At 46.4% G+C, this 23,686-nt stretch overlaps 1 protein-coding gene and 1 long non-coding RNA gene across 2 annotated transcripts in view; both read left to right on the top strand.

Moving 5' to 3' along the window:
• Window positions 1–23,686, top strand: part of LOC129382735 (uncharacterized) — a 484,451-nt gene that overhangs the window by 256,010 nt on the left and 204,755 nt on the right. The gene's annotated exons all lie outside the window — the stretch shown is intronic.
• The window catches only part of LOC126523535 (glutamate receptor ionotropic, kainate 2-like), a 239,018-nt gene that overhangs the window by 174,225 nt on the left and 41,107 nt on the right, over window positions 1–23,686 (top strand). The window contains exons 6-7 of the mRNA XM_050172135.3: window positions 9,812–9,997; window positions 12,549–12,707. Of these exons, the coding sequence (XP_050028092.2) occupies window positions 9,812–9,997; window positions 12,549–12,707 (345 nt within the window). The remainder of the gene's footprint in view (window positions 1–9,811; window positions 9,998–12,548; window positions 12,708–23,686) is intronic.

Here is a 23,686-nt window from a genome sequence, read left to right as displayed (position 1 = left end):
ATCGTGATTTACTAAAATATATGGCTCTGTTTCTTGTACGATGGGGATGGCAATGTCAGGTCTCGCCAAAAACACTAAATTTGGATTAAGTGTAGCGTAACACGAGAGGCCAGGGACACAGGTCAGCCTCTGGGGTGGTGCAGTGGCGGTGCCAATTTGCTGCTGAACACGAGGTAGCTGGTTTCATTCCCGGACGCGGCGCCCGTATTTCGATGTGGCCAGTATTCACAAACGCTCATCTGCTTTCACTTAGGCAAAAGGTAAAGAACCCCACATGATCTAAATCTATCCGGAGCCCTACACGCACTACTTGTCGCACTGTTCCAGTGCTGCATTGATTATCAAAGCGGCCAAAGCCCTGGACTTCTTGTTTTTATATATTGAATGAATAAGTCTGCTCTATAAACTATGAACTACACACGTCGTCTCATCAAGACTGGTATTTTATGTTATATAGCATTAACCGTCTAATTATAACAGGATTACCTACCTTCATCGCCTCGTATTTTTTTTCTGTCTCTTCTGCCCAACTTCTAGGATTTTTCCTCTCCGCCGTCCTATTCCATGCAGAGTGGCGTAAAGGGTAAATTGCGCTGCCTAAGCACTATATGCTTCTTTAAATAAAGAGCGTTATTTCTCTCATGGTTGCATTGGGTCGTTAAGTTCCACGAATCAATCAAAGAATTCAGCAATTAGGACAACACGCACTAACCGTCCCTCTAATCATGTGAACTTGTCCTTCAGATCAATCAAATAATTAATCATTCAGTCGTGCAACCAATAACTCGGCAGAACTCATCCCCCGATGGCCGTCGGCGGTAATGCTGAATCGACATTTCGACAGAACGTATTGCCGCCGTCGAAACGTTCTATAGATGAGCCGTGTGCTGTCGCGGAACCTTCCTTTCGCGCCTCCTGAAGAATACTACGTGCCGTCTAGCGGAGCTAGCCGCGAAGCCTGCGCGTGGCGTCCGAAATGCATGACTTACCAGCGTGAGAACACTGAGAAACGCGTCATGCTGCAACCGAGCTCTTATAGTGGCTGCACCGAGAAGTCCGCGCGCGGCCTTCGAGACAACGAGTGCGGCGCGCCAGGGCCGGCGAACGCTGGGAATGGCTCTCTCGCATGCTGCACACACCGTGGCATATACTTAGTGACCTAAGTTTGCGAGATGTTCATTGAAGAGTGGCACATACTCAGTGAATTGGTGGCGCAACCTGCTAAAGCAACAGGTTGCCGTCTTTGAGGAGTTCTCGTTACGTGGGTTCAATTTAGCTCAGCATCCCAGTTTTATTTAACAGTGGTACGTACCGAGTCCGGCATCTACGGTTACCTATGTCGGCGTGAAATGGGTTCACTCATGAAGGAAAGATACAAAATAGGAGAGGCGTTGACGTCACGTTTTTGAAGGCGGAAATGCAGCCATGTTGGTGTGCCATGTGCCGTTGCCCCTCCAGTCGGCTCGCCGGAGCAGATAGGCGGAAGCTTTGAACTTGCATTGCTCTGAGCCGCCGGTAGTGTGTGCTGCCGGAGCGCGTCAGAACAGAGCCTGCGAGTCTTCTGTAAGCTTTAGTGAAGCAGACGGGCTCCTGTACTTTCGCGTGGCACGTTGAAGACGACGAAGACCGACGCCACGATTACTTGAGTATGTCTGTTGCTGATTTACAACTCACAGTCACAGACCCAAAACGCAACTTTCGAGCTTGCACACCACGCTCCAAAGTCAGCTGGTCTCGCGAACAAAACCTGCTACGAGAAAGACACGGGCCGAAAAAACTTACTTTCCAGGGGCCTAGAGCAGCAGCCAGAGCTTCAATAGCGTGGTTGCAATGACAACGTTGACACTTGGTGTACCAGTCCCAGTGGTCCTTTGCGAAAAACAGCACGTGACTTCCGCCACACTTTCTTCAATACGTTCCGGCTGGCCGGAGCCTTTCCTATGCGTTCCTTCCTCCATGGGTTCATTGAAGAGCGACACATATATACACATTGCCGCATGCTCAGTGACCGAAGTTGTTCCAATGGTTGGTTTTGAACGTTGTCCTCTCAGCACAGCAGCCCGATGCGCTACGCATTCGACCATGGTCTACCCAACGACCTAGGCAGGCGGGACAACGGAAAATAAACGCTTTTCAGGGCAACGCTTTAGCGAGCTGCGCGCCAAACTGCAGTGGGTGTGTGCCGCTCTTGAACGAACCTCTGGCAAACTTGGGTCGCCGAGTATGTGCCAGCGGGTGTGCGTGAAACGAGAGAACGGTTCTCAGCGTTAGCAGGCGCTCGCGCGCTGCTCTTTTCGTCTCGGTGGCCGCGCGTGGTCTTCTCGGCATTGCCACTGGGCGGCGCAGCGTGCCCAGGAAGAAGCGCGAGAGAGGAGCCCTGTTACCGCGGGACGCGTTTGTAAGCGTTCGCACGCGCCGGCACACCACGCATTTTGGAGGCCACGTGCAGGCGTCGCAGCGGCGGCGCTAGATGGCGCCGAGTGCTCTTAGAGAAGCGCGGCAGAGAAGTCGCGCTGCAGTACGTGCCTCGTATGTACTGGTTTCGACGGTGGCGATGCGCTGAGCGTCGATTCAATGTTCAGCGCGTTGCCATTGACGGACATCCTGAGATGGGTTCGGCTGGTCTTTTTCTTTCATTTTATTTTGCACTCACCTTCAAGTTTTAACAAGATTGCCTACCTTCATCGCATCGAACGCTTCTTGTGCTGTCGATAAAATCACAAGACCTGCAGCTCTTTCTTGCTTTATTTTTCTTTCTTTCCATATTCCTTTGGGGCCATTCTTCTCCTTCATCCATTCCATTCCTTCATCCTATATTTCGAAGAATATAATATGGGAAAATACTCTGGGAAATAACTCTGCTCTTCAGTTAAGAGCTTTCTGTTTATTTATTCATTAAACCAATCTAAAGTGAGCTTTACTCGTACAACCAAGATCCATACAAGTTACTGAATGTTCAATATTACAGTGTTTTAAACGGTGCTAATTCCATAAAAACAAGTTCGTCGGAAATCTATCTTCAAAATGGTGAAACCCAGATGTTATGAAAGCCAGTACGTTCTATAACATTCACTCGTCAATACCACCCTAGAGAATTTGTTGACAAGGTGTGCGATACGCGTAAAAAACTAACTATAGAGGTAGGAAACTGACACTATGAACATACCCTGCTTTGTGGCCTAATGCAATCTCCCGTGGCTTCAAGAACTACACGTGACAGGAAAAAAGACAGGAAGAAAAAAATTTTTGCAGTGGACTGACGACAATATGCGCCATTTATCTTTCGAAATTAGAACAGAAATGTACTATACAGGAAGTTTTTTACCAAACATCACTCTGGTAAACGGTCAATGACAGCAATTGGTTTAACCAGAATTATGCATTGGATGTTAAACCATGTGTAGCTTAGCAATATGGAACATTTCGACGGGGTTCGGTGTTGTGTAAAATTTCTATCTCTCGTTTTTCTGTATGCATCAGAGTTGGTAGGTACCGCGATATGGCAACATTCGCGAATGACGAAATGAAGTACGTTCTGCGTGAGCAATGTGTACGGTGTACGCGTGCTTTTGTTTGAGTATGTGAGGTTCGGTGGTCAGCTCGGAGATAGTTCCTGCCAAAAAACACGTCAAACGAAAGACTGCTCCAACTGGGCATCAGCAACACTTTCAGCGAACTGGCGGAAGCCCTGCTCGAAACGCAGAAAGCCAGACTCAAAAGCACCCCTGCAGGGAGAGCGCTCCTGACTAGGCTGGGACGGGACACGAGCGGACACGTAGATAGATACGCAGACGTGCCCGACTGCTTAAGAAAAACAATAAACGTTAGGCCAGTACCTAAGAACATGGACCCCAACCTCCACGAGAGCAGAAGGCAGGCGCGAGCCGTATACGTGGAAAAGACACTAGCGCTACTAGACAACACGGTATACACGGATGCTGCCACGTACCCGCGAGAAGGGAAGCGCAAGGCCACGGCGGGGGTGGTGGACGGCGTCGGGAATCTGATCACATGTGCGACGGCAAAGGCAGCCGGCACAGCGGAAGCCGAAGAAATTGCCGTATCACCCACACGCTTGTGAAGGAGGATACACAGAAATCTTAAACTTATACAGAGGGACGAGAGCCAAATATCCCCCACCGCACAAAGCTCTAACGAAGGAGGAAGCAACGAGTTGGCGCAGATTGCAGACAAACTCCTTCCCAAATTTATACATCGTAAACAAAATGTACACAACAGAATACAGAGCGACCTGCCCATGGTGCGGCGCCACGTCCACACTATATCATGTCACATGGGAATGTAAACACAATCAATCATTCCACCAACACAATAACCCGAGTGCGGAGCAATGGGAGAGTCGGCTTACCAGCTGCGAGCTCACGGCCCAAAGGGCCTTAGTGCAGCACGCTAGTGAGGTAGCTAGGCTCAGTGGAGCCCTGGAATAGGGGCCCACCCTTGCCGGAAGAGGCTCCAAGTCGCCGGCGCCCAAGAAGACGACGGAGACCTCGAGACGCTAAATCATTGAAGGAACCAAATAAAGTTTTTTTTTCTCTCTCTCTCTCTCCTGCGGCTGTTCTCTGGTTCGTGCTGTTTCTTCTCACGCCAGCGAAAGAATTGCGGGTGCAATGCAACGTCATGCTCTTACAGCACCATCTGGTGCTTCGTCATTCGCTGAGCACGTGCTATTTTGGAATTTCCTGATTTATGCGATACGGCGGTGGCCCCGAACTTTTCCAGATCATGCCGGTAATGCCATATTGGCGGTCGCTGTTAATAAAAGGGGCTTAGAGGCAGCAACTTCAAATTAAATTACGGGTTAAAATGGGAGCTGAGAGTCGAGGTTCTCGTGCGTATAACCCGATTAGACCTACTCTTAGCTACAGCGACAAAAATCAAAATAGTTGGGTGACCAATTGAGGGCTCCTTGAAAAAAATGTTTGCGCTGAGTCTGATCTTCTCACCTCAGACAAACCTTTATTTAAAAATAAATACATTCTAGAGTTTTGCATGCTAAAACGACCATATATTTATGAGGTCCGCCATCGGTGGCATCTAGTACTTAATTTTGAGTGTCTGGGGTTCTTGAATGTGCACACAATGCACGGTACAAGAGCCTTGTTTCATTGCTCTCCCATTGAGATGCTGTCGCCGGGACTGGGATTTGACTACTCTAGGGCTTAGTAGCGCAACGTTCCAGCCGCGACAGCACCGGGGGGGGGGGGGGGGGGGATTTATTTGAATTTGGCAACCCGGCTTACCCCAGTCTAATTTCGGGTGTATTGTGTTAGGTAATTTTCCGGTCTTTCAGCTAAAGTGAATTAGAGGTCTTAAACTTTGTTAGGATAACCACAATACATTATCGAGGTTTCAGTGCTTATACTTTTGCTGCCATGACCACAGCTTATTGGAATGGATTGGGTGCGAAAACGAATTCATTAAAAAAGCTGGCTTCTTTAATTTCTAGACAGACATGTAATAACTTGGACCATTGTATATGTTTCTTTGAATTCTGAAAGAAACCAGCGCGGTGGGTGTATCCTTGAGATTAACTAATGCTGGACTTGCTGTTCTTGCGCGTGACAGCTAATACAGCTGAAGCCGCCTTACAACGAACAACACAGCTAATAAATAGTTGTTCAGTGTGTTCAATGTCTTGTATGCATTATAAAATGGATTAAAAATTGAAAACACCACTGACAGGACGTGAAGTAGTGATGGGATGACGCTGTCGCTATAATTTTTTCGATTGAAGCTTGCCTTAATCCACAAAGAGTTTATGTAAGTTTAGAATAAATAAGCGCTGCTACTAGGTCATCGCGCACTTTGTTTGTGGAAAAAAGTGAACTCATTCTGACATAAAGATTGCTACATCATTACCATGGTGTCAGCATACGTGTCAGAATATTTCGGGCGAAGGTGTTTCCGGTGGATGAGGACTGCGAAAAAGTTGTATCGCGCCTCTCAGTGCTCTCAGCGCTTCACGCTGACTTGATCAGTTACTTCAGTTTTACTAGAACTTTAGTACATTGCTCTTATCGCCGACATACCGCTCTTTTAGCGTTACACTTTCTTAGTTAAAACACAGAAAGTAAAAAAAAATCTCTCTCTTGCATGACGCTCAAAATGGCTAACCTGATGGCAGACGGAGGGCTTGCATGCCCAAGTTATTGACGTTTTCCCAGAGCGTGCAATCGTTTTGCCGATAAAAGTTCCGCCAAGCGTGTTTCTGACATCCTTTCCGAAGGTTATCGCGAAATTTTTTCCCGAAAATACAAGCATGCCTGCCGTTTAAGGAAAGGTGAGCGTTGGGAAGAAGTAAAACTACAGTAAGGAGTACAATTATTTTTTCCTTGCGGATTTGTAGATTTTCTTTTTCATTTAGGAAGGTGATAGAAGTGCAAAAAGAAATAAACCAACAAATACCAGGCTGTCCGGAACATTCGCGATTTCTTCTTTATATTCCTCCCGAGTCATCTTTTTTCTGAAGTTGGGTTCCCTCTAAACTTCTTAGCCACAGCTTTTCGTCATGACACGTTATTCTAAGAAATTTCCTTCCAAGTGATCGTTATGTTACGGATGAAGACAAACAAGGCGAAATCCTTCGCGACTTAATATAAGATGAGGATTAAAGGGTTAAGCACGATAGTAGCGACCGAGGTGCCGTCATTTCATTAACATAAAGAAATGCGATTTCTTTCTCTGCCTGGAAACTGACTTGCTTCGCAGCGTCAGACGGTTTTGACAACACTGCAATCCAGTCTCGCAATTCGAGACTAAAACAATCGTCTTTTAGCAATTTCACGCTTGGTTGCATTTTCCCCATTTGTCTGTCAAAGAATCGCTAAGTTCTGTAAATTCTGCAAAAAAAAAAAGAAATAATCACTTTTAGCGCAGATTACGCTGCCTCATTTCATTTTATTCGAGTCTACCACTCATCGCTCTTATTATGCCATGATATTAACAGCGCACAATGTAACAGCATGTCAGGGGTTCATAATTGCTTTATGCCATACGGAATAAAATTGAATTCTTCGCGTCAACCAAAAGAGTTCAGGCCAATGATAGAAACAAAACCTGATACCACAGAGATAAAGAGCTACAGATAATGTCTCATATTTTCCTCTGAGTTGTACAATACATTAATTTTAAATCAAGCAGATTTTTCATCAAATGCAGTTGGCGAGCGATGTTCACCGAGTATGATATTCAATGCGTATTAAAGTTAAAAGCAGTCTTGACACGTCATAATGCATTACTCACCCCATATCTTAATTCACAAAGCTAAGGTACAAAGAAATAAAAAAAAGAACATTCGCTTCGAAGAAGCAAGCAACGTCGTATGATTTTAAACGCCAAGAAAACCATTGCAAGCTGAACTGTGTACCTCAATTGCACCCCGCACTTTGAGGGCAAAATAGTGAAGGTACTGTAGGTTTAAAGGCTCAGAACGCAAGCCACCCTTCTCTAGCACCACTATGAAACATCGTTCCAGCGCAGAATTGAACACGGACGAGAAGATAAGGACAACACTAACACCGGACTTGAAGTCCGGCGTTCATGTTGTCTTTCTCCTTTCGTCCGTGTTCAATTGTGCGCTGGAACGATGTTTCATAATGCTTATCACAACCCACTAGCCCTGCTGTCCATATCTAGCAGCACCTTTCCTTTCTTAAATGCCTTGAAATCTGCCACTAGATTACTTAAGAATAAATATGAGTTAGATTTACGACATGTCTTTTTTTTTCTTTTAACGTCTTCTACTAAGACTATGTATTTGTTTTCTGCAAAACTTATACGGGTGATTTGTTCCTTTGTTATACACGGGCGAATAAAGCACGAAGATGCGCTAACAGTTGAAAACGATGAGGCGATCCGACAAATACTTACGGAACGTAAATTCAAAACTGTCAATTCATTTTTTTTCACTTACCATAAAGGGATCCATAGTTACCCCTAAAGCTTGGTGGAAAAAAAAACACAGTCCACGGAAAGCATACGCTGCTGTGAACACCTAAGCCAAATTTTGCAGTCAAGTGCTGCGCATGGAGCTTGGAAGCTGATCGCAAAGTCACTTTTACTCAAACAGTTTATTGAGCCCTTCTCCTCACCACCACTAAACGCCATTTATCATCATGATCGCCTCACCCGTTCCGAAACTGCGGGCGGCTTTCTTGTGTCATTTGCAAGATTTCCACACATGGCTGCTATCGGCTGATAGCTGACATCAGCCAAGAATGCTGTATGGCGTATATTTATCGACGCAGTTCAATAAACAAGCTGAAGTAAGCGAAAACCTGCGTTTTGAATTTAGATAAGAATTACGTACTTCCTGAAGAAGCCGACTGTCGTCTGCTCACGCTCGGCCACGCCCGTCCACCGTAGGAATGAAACTTCGGCGAAGCTGCTTAGCAGGTGCCGTAGCCGTCGGGTCTCGATAATTTTTATTAGTTTTGAACGCTCAACAACCCTCGAACCACGCGGAACTTAAGGTCAGACTGCACGTACGCTAGCCAGCGCACGCTCAATCCTGGCCGCGGTTCTGGCTAAATGCCTTGGGAGACATCATGGGAAACATCACATCGTGTTGAGCTGTTCACAGCGCTTAGAAATCTATAATTTGGATGTGGCCACTACCAGTCGGTAAAGCTGTTGCAGGACAAGGCCGGTCGGCACTAAGTAGCATGACCAGACTGTATCACAAAAGCGCGAGCGCACCCTACAAGCCTGACGTGCGCATAGCAAACGTTGGGTACATTTGCATGTAGCTGCGTTTGATAAGCAGTCTCAATACCGCGGCCGCCGTGGGAAGCCGCGACGAGCCCGATCACTGAGCTCGCTGAAGTTCGGCGGGAAAAGCTGCCTGCTCTGGGCGGTCTCTGTGGGTGACGTGGCTTCAAGCGAGTGACGAGCCGGTCAGACCGCCAACATCCGACTGGAACAGGTCGCCTGCTACACGAGTTGCATACATTCGAGGTGTGTTGCCATCACGGTTGAAGGTCGTTGCGCTAGGAATCCTTTCAACGCGAGTCCGCAGTGCCGCCTCCATCGCCCAACTGATGTGAGCGTTACCCAAGTGTTTGCTCGTGCGAACAGAAAGACGACGTCTCTTGCGACCCCAGAAGAGATGAGTGCGAATTAAAACGTTCTACTCATCCCACTCGGTACGAGAAAACAAAGCCGTGCGTAGCGAGCTAGTATACTATATCACAGCAAATGGAGGTGCCACCGTGAACTCAACCATAAGTTGAATGATATGCTTAGAGTTTGGCGTGTCGTACGCGCCGAACTTAGAAGCACTTGCGTCTACTTGAACATCCAAAATATAATTACATCTTCGCGCTGTAGTGAAGTTGAGTAGGCGGAGAGTTGTCGGCACCGCCCCGCTCCACCGCAGCCTTCGCTGTGCACGGCATTGAAGAAGCAGGCAACACCATGATGAGGCTCAAGGGCGATCTTTAATTGCCGATAAATCCGCTTCTTATAAACGCATTGAAGTAATATTTGCGGCAAATTTCTTCTGAAATAGTCTAGTTTAACATTAAATCAATTTCTCGACTTCAATAAAAGGTGTTTCAGAGCCCCTTTGAGGCTTCACATTTGGTGCGATACGTCTCAATCATAAGGCCTGTGTTGTGTGCGGATCCAGCCTGTGCTTTTTGCGGTATCTTCTGCCTTGCGCACAGCGACTATAGCTGGTCATGTCCGCTGTCCAGTTCAGATGTCCTTGTTTTTCTCAGGAGGGCCGTATGATCACAGATGATGCGTTGCCACATAACCCCGGTTTGCCTCCTTTGTGCCTTGCCTACAGGACCTGCACGCGGTCGACCTGCGGTCCTTCCACAGTTCGCGCTGCAACGTGACCGGTTTTCGCATAGTGACCACGGCAGAGTTGCCTCCGCTCTTGGCGCAGCGAGAGCCGAAGCCCATGAGCGGCGTCGAAGACTCGTTGGAGCTGCTGTCGCCAAGAGCCAGGCAGATCTTCTCTAGCGTAAAGGTGGGTGACATATTCTCTGTACGGTCTGTCAGGAGAAACGTTTCTTAAAAAAAAAAAAAAACAAAGGAAGATCACAGACGCGTTTCGTAACGCTACAATGCAGCATCACGTGCAAAATGTCAGGCAGCCACGTTTCGTTTCAATGGCTATTTTTGACACAACAGTCATTTGGTCCCATCTTTTCATGGTAGAAACAACAACAGCAGCAGTAGCAACAACCAAAAACAACAGAAAGTTGCATTGAGAGAAAATCGAAGACATTAAAGATGTATCCAAAAGAGAATTCACTCATATGTTTTGCTTTAAAGAGCCCCTCACCACGCCCTATATATAGCAAATTTTGGTTATATGCTGGAAGTTGTTACGTGTGCTCTAGTGAGCGTTCTGCTGCAAAAAAATTTTCAAATCGGCTCATTAATAGCCGAGAAAGGAATATTTCAGTGCCGCGAACCCATGATTTAAGTACGCGGGCTCCACTGCCAAGCAAGACGCTCTCTCTACTCGCCCCGTCTAGCCTACTCAAGCGAAATTCCTTCCCTGCGTTCTCCCATACCGGACTTCGAGGATCACGTGACGCATACGTCACAGGTCCCAACATCAGCTTCTTTTTTTTTTTGCTCCTCGCTTTTATTTTTCGGCGCTACGCACTTCCGCAGACGGCGTCGTGCGCGAGCACTTGTCTCGTTCGCGCAGCGAACAATTTTGCGCACTGTGCACAAGGGAACATGACTATCGGTATAATTCAATGCTAGGCGAATACTGAGACAGAACAAGCGGATCGCAGAGCGTGATCACGCGCTGTAACACGGTAGAAAATGGCATAGTTTCGGTACCTGCGCACGTGACCGCACGACCGTGGGAACAAGCAGACGAAGCGGAAGTACATATGTCTTGTTTCGGTGCGAAGTAAAACACAAACACGCAGACATTCCATTTGTGTGTTTTATTATTTCTCTAAACTTCAATTCGTCAATTCAAGCAACAGATCGCACAGATCACAGATGTTGTCCAGAATGTTGTCCACGAGTGACGTAACACTGCGGACTCGATTACATAGGCGTAGGGGCACGATTACGTCACCGTCCAGATTGGAGTGCGACGGCCGCGAGTGCAAACGGATTGAAATATCCGATCTTTCCGCGGCGTGTAGCGATGTAATACTTTGCAGACATGATTGTTGTCGCGCATTGTATGCTCTGCGCTTGTCACCTCAAAATGGCCAGACCTGGTGAGGAGCTCTTTTAAACCTCAACCTGACTGATAGAAATTGAAATTATTTTATGTGTTCTCTAAGGGGATATACTGCTGAATAACCTCAGGGCACTGGCAAACAGGCGAATCGCTGAGGTCACGAGATGAACTTTATCAAAAAGCTATGGTCGCAAAAGCCCACATTGGCCAAAGGGTAAGAATTTTCGGTTGGTCACTCTCCACTAAAACATTAGCTTCGTGTGTTTTTTCGAGTCACAAATGTGGTTGACTAATGAGTAGTTATGTGGGCCGGACGTCGGAATGTGCAGGCACTTAAGTCGGACGATGTTCGGTTTTCTTCTCGGGTCAAGTAGCGACGTGATCACCACAGACCTATGCCATGTCTAAAGGTTGCATTAGCATCAACGGAAGCACCTCCTGGAACCCGAATAGTTGCTCTCCGCTCCAACACTTACGTGTACTGCTTAAGGACCGGAGGGAAGAGCGTTTGCGAAGTTAACTAAGTAACATTCTATGTGTAGCTTCACTGTGCCTCAATAGATTACATAGCTTTCTCGCTTTGAAAAAAAAAAAAAAAACTGTGGTGCTGTCATTCATATGTTCGCCATTTAAACGGTACCAAATCGCATGCTGTCCTTATGAGTTACCGGCCAGAGTTCTGATGCGTTTTGTAATTATTGCATAAATTATCACTGATCTGTGTGAGGGAGAAAGGGGGGGTTATTGTCGCCCACCAAAAACAAGCTCTCTCACATGTTCTACACGCCATTCGTGGTGAGAAGTGCCGCAAGCTATTCTTATTTCACTTCTACAAAATTTATTCAGCATTATGAATCGCTACTCAATAAGCTATTCGCTTGAGCTATTGGGTTAACTGCAATGACCAAATTCCATTTCACATAAACTCTAAACAACTTTGCTTTTTTTCGGCGACGGAGAATATATTTTTTTACACACACGCGCACAAAGACAACTAAGCGTTTTTTGACGAAGAAAACCTGATTACTATAGTAAGAAGTTATTTACCAGCTGATTTTTAAATTAGCCGAAGCTGAAACTATGCACCAGCGTAATAAAAACGCTACTATGCGAGTTGTGCTTCCCGTGTTTAAATCTGAATGTTGAGTTTCGAATTGGGAGTAGAATAAGCTATACGTTGGGCATCACAGATGTAGGACCCGCAGGGAAAAAGGCGAGACTAGCGATAGGGCGCGTCTGTCCTACTGTCGCTCGTCCTTGTCAACTGCACTATTTTCGTCGCGAATACGCTCTTGGTATAGCGGCACACGAAATGACGATTCGTGGCTCCGCCTCACCTGCGCTGCATTGTTGCGTGCAGTCGGGCGCAGCCCTCGCCCACGACGCAGTGCTGTCTTTCGCCCGTGGCCTGCAGACGCTCAGCAGGAGTCGAAACCTGGAGCCCAGGCACGACGCGACGTGCGACCCAGGGCGGGCTGCCTGGCCCTACGGTCTCTCACTCGCCACTCAGATCAAAGCGGTGGGTGTTTTCCCCGTGCAGATTTCACCAGCAAAGCATCTGCTGCCTCACTGGTTCATTGGTATTTTTGATACCTGTCGCTTTAGCAGATTAATGACGTTGAGATTACTGCGGGAGCTAGGTATCACGGAAGTGGTATGTCCTGTGTCGCTGTGGTCAGTGCTTGGCGTTTTGAGGTAACGTGTGACAAATGTGCACATTAGTCGCCCAGCATGCGCCTGTGTTCATATGCAGCCTAATTAAGCCAGAAAACGTAGTTGTGCACGTCCCGCATGGTTTAGAAGTGACATTCAAGAATTCAAGTTACAAGAGATGCCGGTCAGATATACCTTCTACGTCGTGCTCTGCAGCCATGCATTGAATGAGAAAGGAAGTAACCATATTAAAAAAAAAAAAAAGCAACATCGTGCATGGTGCTGGGTGAATTCACAGAGAGATTGGTCACACCTGTGATCTTGTAGCGTAATAAACACGGAAGTGAGTAAATTTTTTATGTGGCGTTGAGAGTGCGTATCGTGTTTGTACTTACAATTTAGCGCTGAATCGTTAGACAGCGTGAAAATTTGCCACTTGTAAGCTATTCTTAATAAATTAAGAGCAAGCATAGTATTGCATTAGCATTTTCTTTCTCGTGATTATATTCTTACTTCTCTACCTATTACGATCGGCCGACCATGGTGACATCGTAAAACAAGGGCAGCTGCTGAAGAAGCGTGAAAGAGAAGAGAATTGGAACATTTGCTATATAATCCCCAAGCCCAACATAGTTTACATTTCCGTCTGAAGTACGCGCGTGCGTGCGTTCAATGCCTGCGGCGCACTTTTATTTCTAGTTTGAAGCCTGATAGAATGCTACATCTGTTACGAGGCGAGCTATCTCTAGCAGTGAGGTAACTAAAAGGAAGTAATTTATTCCGTAGAAGTTCTCACCCGAAAATAACAAGAAAAAATATCTCTTGCTATAAGGCACTGCTGTTTGTGTCTTCTGTTTCCTTGCATAACATGCGAGTGCTACTCCGATGCAACAGTGTATAGAATGCGTGTGTCGGTGTAGAACGGTGTGAAAATGCCCTACGTACAGAGGCTTTTTTTTAATACAGGGGGACCTGCATCTAAGTAACCAAAAATACTCCTCCAAGATCGCGACAATTATGTAAGGACTACTTGCTCTCGTCCACCCTAAAGCTGTACAGATTCCTTGTAACGGTTCGCTGCCAATTGTTACAACATGCGCGCGACAGCAGACGCGGAAGTAATTTCCTGCTGCGCCAATCGCCTGCGATCGGCTGCGGATAATTGCGTTCCACTTTCCTCTCCTGTTAGTTTCGCACCCGTACTAGCGTTTCCTTTCAAACGCAGGTCTTGTAGGCATCCGCTAACGTGGCGTCGCTTTGCGTGCATATAGAGTGCCGCAGTTTATATCCTATTTAGGGAAACGGTATCGACACAGTTCCTCGCCGTAACACCTGGGTGTGTTCGTTTGCGCGCGCACCACTTTTGTGTGCATTAACAGTCTCACATGCCCGTACTTAGCGCACTCCGTATGTGTGTGCTTAACCCTCCTTTAGTTTTTGCCTTTTTTAATGGCTCAACGAGCCCCTTGTCACGGTAAGAGGGGCTTCGTTTTGGTATTGCAGACAGATAATGTACGAATGCAACTCAACGTTTCTTATCAGGGTTCCTTTAGCACGTCTGTATCTACCAGGGGTTTATGCGCAACTGCCTAATACTGATTCGTCTATTCATGAAAAAGCCACCGTCATTAGTGCTTATTTTAATATTATGCATCATACCTTTACTGAAGAACGCACAAAATACAATGGAACGCGCAGACAAAAGAAAAGATGAAACAGAGTGCTCTGTCTACGTCTTGTGCTTTTTTTATTTTGTTTTGTTTTCGTGTGCTTTCCGTATACTCTGCACTGGCAGGTAGCATGGGCTCGCAATTTCGTCTTGCTCCAATCAGCACGTTTTGAATCTATGTTTCAATAAGAACGGCGTTTAATATACAACGTGATTGCATCGGCAAACATGAAGATTTAACCAGATGGGCTATAACCAAAAAAATGTATGTGCCGCGCGACTTGACAATCTTGACTTGACCTGTAGCATGGGGGTCTACTGGTGTACCAAGAAAGTTTGCGACCGTAATATTCATGCTTGATATTTGAGAGAACGGCTCGATACTGTAGGCCACAGCGGTTTGTGGGTAAGAAGACATGCAATAAATCTTAATTCCCGCGATGCCAAGTCACATGGCCCCGAATTCAAACATTCAGTGTGTAGTGGTGTGTAAGACCTGCACAGTAAGTCACTAAATTGGTATAGCAGCATACCTTAACTGAGCAGAAATTCACGTTTAGCGTAAAAACGCTGTATTTCGAGTAGTTGTAAATGCAAATACATTAAAACACGAGTTATGCACCACACAATGTAATATTATTTCAAGCGCATACACCCAACATGAAAAAAAAAGTTAGGGTAGGCTGTGTCGACAACACAGCCGCGGTCGAGTACGTGATACGTCTTGTGTGTGCTGTAGAAGATGTATGGACACCAGAGTACTTAAATTACGCAAGCGAACACAGAACTTAAAGTCACTCATGCATTGCAAAGCTTACGTGCTTAACTCATGCTAGTATTGTGTAGCTATAGCCATAAGTGTCCCCTGTGCTAGCACTTACTGATACCTTGCGGCAGTGGCTAAAATGCGTGGGCTGAACTAGCATCCCTCTGTCTTGCTGCCCGAGTTTTTTCATGACATTCATGGACTCTACGTGTCGAATGCGAAGGCACCACAGTCGAGCAAACGTAAAATTCCGGCAATAAATGCACGCTTTCAGGCCTCATAACTCGTCATAAGCACAGGTTTGAGTAAGATGGAATATGGCTATTCTATACGACTCAGTGAGCCCTCTCAATATGCCTCTTAGCACGCCGAGCGAGAGGATAAATTTAGGTACGTAAAAATTAAATTTTCGGTTTTTAGGTCCCAAAGACACGATCTGATTATGAGGCATGCCGTAGTGTGGGACTCCGGAATAATTTGGACCCCCTGATGTTCTTTAACGTGCACCTCAATCTAAGTAAACGGATGTTTTTGCACTTTGGCCCCATGGAAATGCGGCAACCGTGGCACGTGTAATGCGTCCGTGTAAATCAGACTCGCGTATAGTTAGAACACCGTCCGAGAAGTTCAGGACAAACGCTAAACCTTGCTATCGCAGTCAGTGCGTCGCCCTTCGGGCGAAACAGCCATTAGTTTGGTGACTGACCATCGGTACCGACGCCGCAAATTTCACATCTCCTTTGTTTTAGAGCGCAGCTCATAGGCACCCGTTCCCGCACTGAGCGTCGGCGTGCCTCGGCGTCATATTTCGAAGAATGCGAAAAAATGAAGCGTAAACGAAAGCGAACGCGGTGCGCTGCGAGAGATTAAACAAGAGAGCGCGAGGGGGAAAGCGGAGGAGGAGCGGAGGAGAAACTGCCTGCGTATGCTCTGAGTTCACGCCGGCCACGGCATCGACAGCTGTGCGGGCGATCTAACCTGTGCTTCTGAGGGGGGATTAGGGTGGCGTGAGAGAGGAGGGGTAGGAGCGGCTATGCTCGCCCATGGCGTCATCTGCTGAGGTCAGTCCGCGGTACCGGCATGTGTGACGGGGATCAGTGCTTCTGCAAGGGACGATGACGAGCTGCTACTAGTAAGGCTCGATTTGACACTGGGCGCACCAGTTCCCCACGACGAATGGCCGCTCGCGTCGTTGGTGGAACAAAAGCGTAAGAAGAAAAGTGTAGTGCCACGCAAGAAGGGCTGTGCCGCGAGGATGGCTACGATACAGCACCAGAACAGCCTGCGTCGTCTGCATGGAAACAAAGCGCTGCGTGAGCGAAGGTCCGTCTGCTGCGGCTGCAGTGAATCGCGCCCACGCGTCATATATGCGTGGTCTCTCGCGATCTCCCGACTAGCCAGGCAGTCATGCCACACTTCGCCCCGTTTGCGATGGTCCGCGCCAAACAGATCGTCCGCGCGAGCTACTCTACTCACAGCGTTCTCTTCCTAATACAAGTTGTGCACCTATACAATTATAATACAAAATATTGAGACGCATACTTTTTTCATGTATAGAACAGCGTTCAGATTTCGCGTTAGAGACTACTTTAATTGTCAGTGAATTTCTTACCCCCCCCCCCTAATAAGGCCACGTAGCTTGCGGCGTGCTTAATTGTCCCCACTTTTCCATCTGCGCAGAGCGTTTTTCTCAGCTGGGCAGTGCAGCTACAAGCGCTAGTATACACCGTAGTAGGTGGTGTACCATTGTGCAAGTGGACACTGGATCTGCGGTCAACCCCCTTAATACTTGTCGTTCTTGCGCTCAAATATGGTAAATGTCATTGCACAGATCCTTCATCACGTGAACTATATATTATTATTATTCGTTTTGAACACATATATACAATTAACAGGAAAGGGAAAGCGAGGAGCAGGCTGGCAACTGCCACCGGAAGGGGCACAACGCCTGCCTACTCTTCACAAGGGAGGGGACAGCAACACAGAAATGGAAGATAGGAAGGAGGGGAGGAAAGAGGAAAGGAAGGGCAACAGGACAAATCTAAAGAATAAAGTAGAACATACAGTACACATCACACAGAGCAGGGCCAGTCACTGAAGGTCACGCTTCTACAGAATGTTGAATAGGGCTATTCAACATTCTGTAGTAGGCAGCTGAAACCGAGGCGCGAACTTTTCATGTCTACCAAAATAATTATGTGAACACATACAATGTTCCTTGTTACACAAGTGTCAGCGTCAGTGCGCGCTTGAGTAGAATTTACAGAAATATGCATATAAGCCAACGAAACAGCTACAAGAACAACAGAAAGAAAACACTACAGGGGCCTGGAGTGCCACGGAAACTTCAACAACATAACATAGTTGCGCGCTAACAATAAACGTTCAGTCGGGGGCTCCGGCGGTCGTTTTGTTAGGCTCCGTGGCTTGTAACACCTCCGTTTTAACAGTAGGCCTACAGTGAAAGTGTCGTGTTCGTGTCTAAAAGGAAGTCGCCCCTGATTTTACGTAGCCTCAAAAACAAATCTCACATGTATTCTCTCCATTCCGGACATAGAGCATTTCGCCAGTACAACTCGCATTGCCGTGGACGTCGCGGGAAACAGCTGTTCCTCCATAAATGCTCCAGCGGAGATTTATACTGTTGTCGCTCTCTTTTATTCACGTGCCATGAAATGTCAAGATTCGATTTAAGGTTAGCTCCGATATACAGCTAGAGTGAGCGGGAAACATGCCCGGCGGGATAGATCAACAGAATGCAGCGATGCTCTGCTTTGTTCGAAGCCAAACGCGGACCCCCGCAAGAAAGAAAAATGAAATAAAATAAATTAAAATGAAAGCGTGAGATGTGCCATGAACGATAATTTAATTACTGGCGTCTGCTTTCGCGGCCATTCGCGCTTAATTTTCTTATCTATTCGCTCCAGCTTCTCCTGTGTTTGTAACCTAATTCTGTGAACTCCGTGAGCTGCGCATGACGAAGAAGGTTCGTGTTGTTCTGGGCTGCTAGATTGAGAAAAAGCGACAGCTAGCTGAAATATTTAGTGCGTACTCGAGCAGGGCAGCTACGGTGGGCATGGACTGCTTGCGAGGACTTGTTTGAGTCATTTCTTTTTATTACATTCTTTTTTGTAGAATTTACTTGACACAGTAACGTTGCGGCCTGTTGTAACGCGTAGCAAACTGAAAGAAATATAGACAACTGCGCCCGGATGGGAGCCGTGCGAAACGAGGGAGCTCAGGCGTCTAATTGGATTTCTGCAATTTTCCTTGCGGAACACTTCGCTTGACGTTTACTACGAGCAAAGCAATCTTTCTCCGTGGGTCCGGCAACAGATAGTCAGAACAAGGAAACGGCGCGCGAAAAGAAATAAAATAAACATTATTGTTGCTTGGAACTGCAAGAAAGTGCAATGATTGAACACAATGCCGCCGGCGAAATCATGCCATAGGCACCTTGACAGTGGTAAGCATAATATATGTCTATTAGTGCAGAGATGTTCCTGAGCCCTTATTTCTGCTTGCTTATTTGACAGAAGTGGAATACTTAAGCTGAGTTATATCCCGAAAGCTGTGTGCTTCTTCGCTATCTTTTCTTTCTTTATTTATCTTTTTTCTTTTTTTTTTGAGGTCGTACGTGCGCAGAAGGATATAGCCTCCAGCTCTCACCATAAGCCTTTTTGTAATTCATAGGAATGTGCGTAGTGTAACCATTCTGAGTTATTCCCTGCGTTTACAAAGCGACAGGTGATGTTCTCTTAAGATCGATATAATGAAACAGTGTTCATTAATACCGGTGAAGCCCTGTCCAAAACACACTACCAGAGAAGTTTAGCATGACAGTATCCCGCACAGTTTTACATTCAACATAGCTTCCTTTACGTTGCATTGGCGTTATCCGCGATAGGGTTTCACTTGTTTGTTCATTTATCGTTAACGAACTTCCATATAGATAGGGGGGGAAATTGAGCGCAGAAGTTTCCAGGTGCCAAGTGTACTTAGTAAGTAGTCCAAAAAGTAACGGGGAATTGACGAAATAAACAAAAAATGATAATAATTGGGAATATTGGGAATGAAATATGTTTTAAGACCACCAATTTTACCACACTTTTTCTTTTCTGACGCTCAGTAAAACTTTATTTATAAGCAACAGACACTGGACGAAGCTTGTGCGCTCGAACCTGCTAGTTTCCGGTCGGGAAGGGAGAAATGTGGAACAAAAGGGGTATGGAGTATGACTATGGTAATGCTATGTTTAAAGCATATTTAATGTCTTCAGGCTAGCCTTGTGTCGTGTAAAAAATCGTAAAGTGGTCGGTAATGTTTTCGCATAGCATATCTCGTGTGGGTCCAACTATACAAAATAAAATCCTCTGAAAACTACTCGGCGTCGATGTAAGCCAGAGAGAGTCTAAAGTTAGTCACTCCTCTCTTTGTGCTGGATAGGGACGAAATATATGCTTCGGAAAGTTTCCGGTATATGGAAGTGGTCACAATCTGGGCGGTCCTCATGACAGGTGAGGTATGCATAGCACACCGAGTGAGAGTCGCACCAAGTCGTATCCTGCGCACCGAACCTCTGTCGCATGGTTCTAGTTTCGATGGCATGCGAAACTTGATTTCGGCATCGAATTTATGGACGTGCCTTTGTTAACGGTCTGGATCCCAGTGATCGGATGGGAAGCCCGCAATAAATGTTTTCCGTAACTGAGGGACTTAGAAGTGAGGGAATCGAGTATTACAGTATGAACTTCAGTGCAGGCGTCCGGTATAAAAGGCTCCTCCAACTTAAGTATCGAGTCGTCCGTGGTCATTCAAACAGCGGTAGCTATTCATAGACCCACTGCCTGATGGTTGAGCTTCACAATTGTTGATCATTGATGATGTGCCAGAAATGTAGATTTTCTTAGATAAAGGAGTGTTCGCGCCATCGGTCGCAAGGCAGAGAAAACCTATGTGGTCATTTTGCCTTAATTCCAGTATTATCAGCAGGAGGCAAAATAAAAGAGCTAAGTGCACAACAACAACCTGAGGTGCCGTTCGAGTTCCGTTGAAACGTGAAAACAGCTCCGCGAAGACGCTTTTAAAATCCGGAACGATGTAGCCTTATTGACTGTGCAAACGAAATAGCAGCTGACAACATAACAAAAAATAATATTCCTGCAGCCTGCCTCATCTGCAAGTATAGTTTCTTAACTAAAAGTTTGAGCTCATTAGGCTAGTCGCGCTTCAGTGTTGTCATAGGCGTTGCGCATTCGTTAGGACGAGCTATAGGCGTTCGACATTCACTCCCTTGTTCTTTTCATGCGCGCTGGAGTCCGTCGATGGAACGTCACTGTACTTTGCCACAACTTTTGAAATAATTGAATTCGCACTGCCCTTCGATGTTTTCAACTCCGACACGATCAGATTACCAGTCGGAGATTGTACCTCTCAACTACTTTGCCAATACGACAGCAAGGAATCCTGCGTGTGATCAAAATTATGGATGGATGGATGGATGGATGGATGGATGGATGGATGGAGGATGGATGGATGGATGGATGGATGGATGGATGGATGGATGGATGGATGGATGGATGGATGGATGGATGGATGGATGGGTGGATGGATGGATGGATGGATGGATGGGTGGGTGGGTGGGTGGATGGATGGATGGGTGGGTGGGTGAGTGGGTGAGTGGGTGAGTGGATGGATGGATGGATGGATGGATGGATGGATGGATGGATGGATGGATGGATGGATGGATGGATGGATGGATGGATGGATGGACGGACGGACGGACGGACGGATGGATGGATGGATGGATGGAAAAATCTTTACTGTGGTCCACTAGGTCGCGTTAGTTTCTTAGCCCGAAGCGGGCCGCTCCCACGTTGGGTCCGTAAGGCGAAGCCTCTCGGCCGCTTCGCAGGCCCGCTGAATTGCCCATAGCTTTCCTACAAATGTGAGACTGCGTAGAGCTGCGTCCAACCGCTCTTCAATGTTGTCCTTGTCCCTGCGTAACGCGTAACAAAGCCGGAGCATATGACTAAGACTTCTTCTTCTTTTTTTTCTTTTTTTTTCTTTTTCTTTTTTCTTTTACAGTTTGCCCGGCGGCATAAAACGAGTGCTATTCTTTCGAGTGTTTGTTTAAACTATTGGCAGACGGCACATTCTGCAGCTTATATTCATATGCCAGAGCAGAGGTGAAATAATATAAACGAAGCTAGTGTCAAGAAACGAGAGTCAGGTTATGAAAGAAGAGGAAGAAACGTCACTTTCTCTCAGCTGACTAACCGTCAGGGAGTGCCACCTACGCAAACGAAGATGGCTCGGACTAATCAAGGGTCCTTACCGAGTGTTTTGGAAAACTGGCATGCTCGTGCTCACCTGTAAATTGTAACTGCAACTGATACGGCACAAAAAGTTGAAAAACTTACAGCACTCAATCTAGCCTCAGCTAAAGCATCACTCCTTCGCATCATAGGCTGCAATGCACGTCAGATAAATCAGAGATCATACTAGTCTGGGGAGGCAAAAGGAATCAGAACGTCGCAACGGACCTGGCCCTTAAACTGGAAGCCAGACTTCCAAATGATAGCATACCTAATAAAACCGCAATCTGGGTGCTAGGCAAGTGGATACAATCCACCATCGCTGCCAAGACTCTCATCACACACTTCACAACATGTTGCAAGAATGATAAAGCGATTAACCACAAAAACGACCAGGATGAAGTAATCAAACATCATTCGCCTAACAAGAAGTCTGCTGGTTAGCCGCTTCATTTACAGCTTGCCATGTTACCCACTAACGAGTACAGAGATAGATGCGATAAATGCTTCCTTAAGCATATTATACAAGTTCGCCCTACAAATTCCGCAACACGCATCCTGTCTCTCGGTATCCCCAATACTTTCGAGGAACGCGCAGAAGTTCAACTGCGTCCCAAAGAAACCGACTCGCACAATCGACCACCGGTAGGAAACTTCTTGGCAGACTCGGGTATCATGAGCTCCTAGAAAAACGCAACCAAGCTAAACCCATCCCCACAAGAACCAGAACGAGCATTAAGGTATCGCGCATACCCAGAGATATAGACCCAACTCTACATGCAGGCAGAAGAGAAGCCAGAGCTGCATACATTGAGAAAACGTATGGGGACAAACCAAACTCCCGCTTCGTGGACGCGGCAGCTTACCTAGGCAGGCAGAAGAGAGCGGTAGCTGCCGTCACTGACGACTACTTTGGCAGAGAAATCACTAGCGCCTCCACTCACAACACCACTGTCGGGGAAGCAGAATAAATCACCATAGCTCTAGCTAGCAAAACGACGGAACCATACCAACAACAAACAACCATCGAATCGGACTCACACGTGGCACGGAGAAGCTACCTCAGGGGACGAATGATACAGCGCAGCCTATAAGATGGTAAGAGATATGAAACCCCGAGCCACAGTGCACCTTTTTACGGGTACCCAGTCATGAGGGAATCAGGGAAAACGAAGAAGCTGACACAGTAGCTCGCGCGCATATTACACACCACGGTTACTCAAAGAATGCCTCTGACGACCTCATCCCGATTGACCAGATTTATTCTGCAATTTTAAACAAGCACAGAGCGGATAGAATGAAACTACCACGCCCACATAAGAATCTCAGTAGGGAAAAACAGGTTATACGGAGAAAGGTGCAAACCTATACATATCACAACCTGCACATGCTGCCTCAAATTTATCCAGAAAGATATACGGACACATGTCCCTGGTGTGGGGGCATGCCAACCCTGGACCACATTCCATGGGCATGCATGGCATATACACAAAAGCAAACATAAATTACGGAGCAGACACAATCGGAGGCGGCACTGTCCATTTCACAGGAAGAGGTCCAAAGGGTCATCATGCAACAAGCAAGATGGGGTGTGGAAGCCACTGGGTGCCTCGTCTAGGGTCTCCACACATTGAGCGTTTTATTCAGCAGTAAAGTTCTTCTTCGCATCTTTCTTTCTTTCTTTCTTTCTTTCTTTCTTTCTTTCTTTCTTTCTTTCTTTCTTTCTTTCTTACGTTCCCTCGTGTAATAAATTTAACATTCCTTAGAGCCTGAATGATTTCCCATCAACCTGATACCTCCGAGTAATGAATAAATGATAGTCGTTCCATATGCTACATACAAACAAATCTTTACAAATTACGGCTAGAAAAAAAAAGCTTGTTTTCCACAAAAGGTTTGTGTGATTGGATAAATTCCGGTCACGCTATTACAGTGTAATTTATAAAATGAAAGCACTGCTAAACGCGTGATGGTGGTTGTTGACAGACGTGTAGAATCCTTTAGATTATTAATTTTAGAATTGTGCCCTTGCAATGGAAAATACGTCTTCTTTTTATCCTTAATAAGTTTCCTCTGCAACTTTGCGTACTTTG

Source organism: Dermacentor andersoni, chromosome 6 (assembly GCF_023375885.2).
Source record: "Dermacentor andersoni chromosome 6, qqDerAnde1_hic_scaffold, whole genome shotgun sequence".
In the NCBI taxonomy this organism is placed as follows: Eukaryota; Metazoa; Arthropoda; class Arachnida; order Ixodida; family Ixodidae; genus Dermacentor; species Dermacentor andersoni.
Note: the sequence above shows the minus strand (reverse complement) of the source record. Positions and strands in the feature narration are given on the sequence as shown.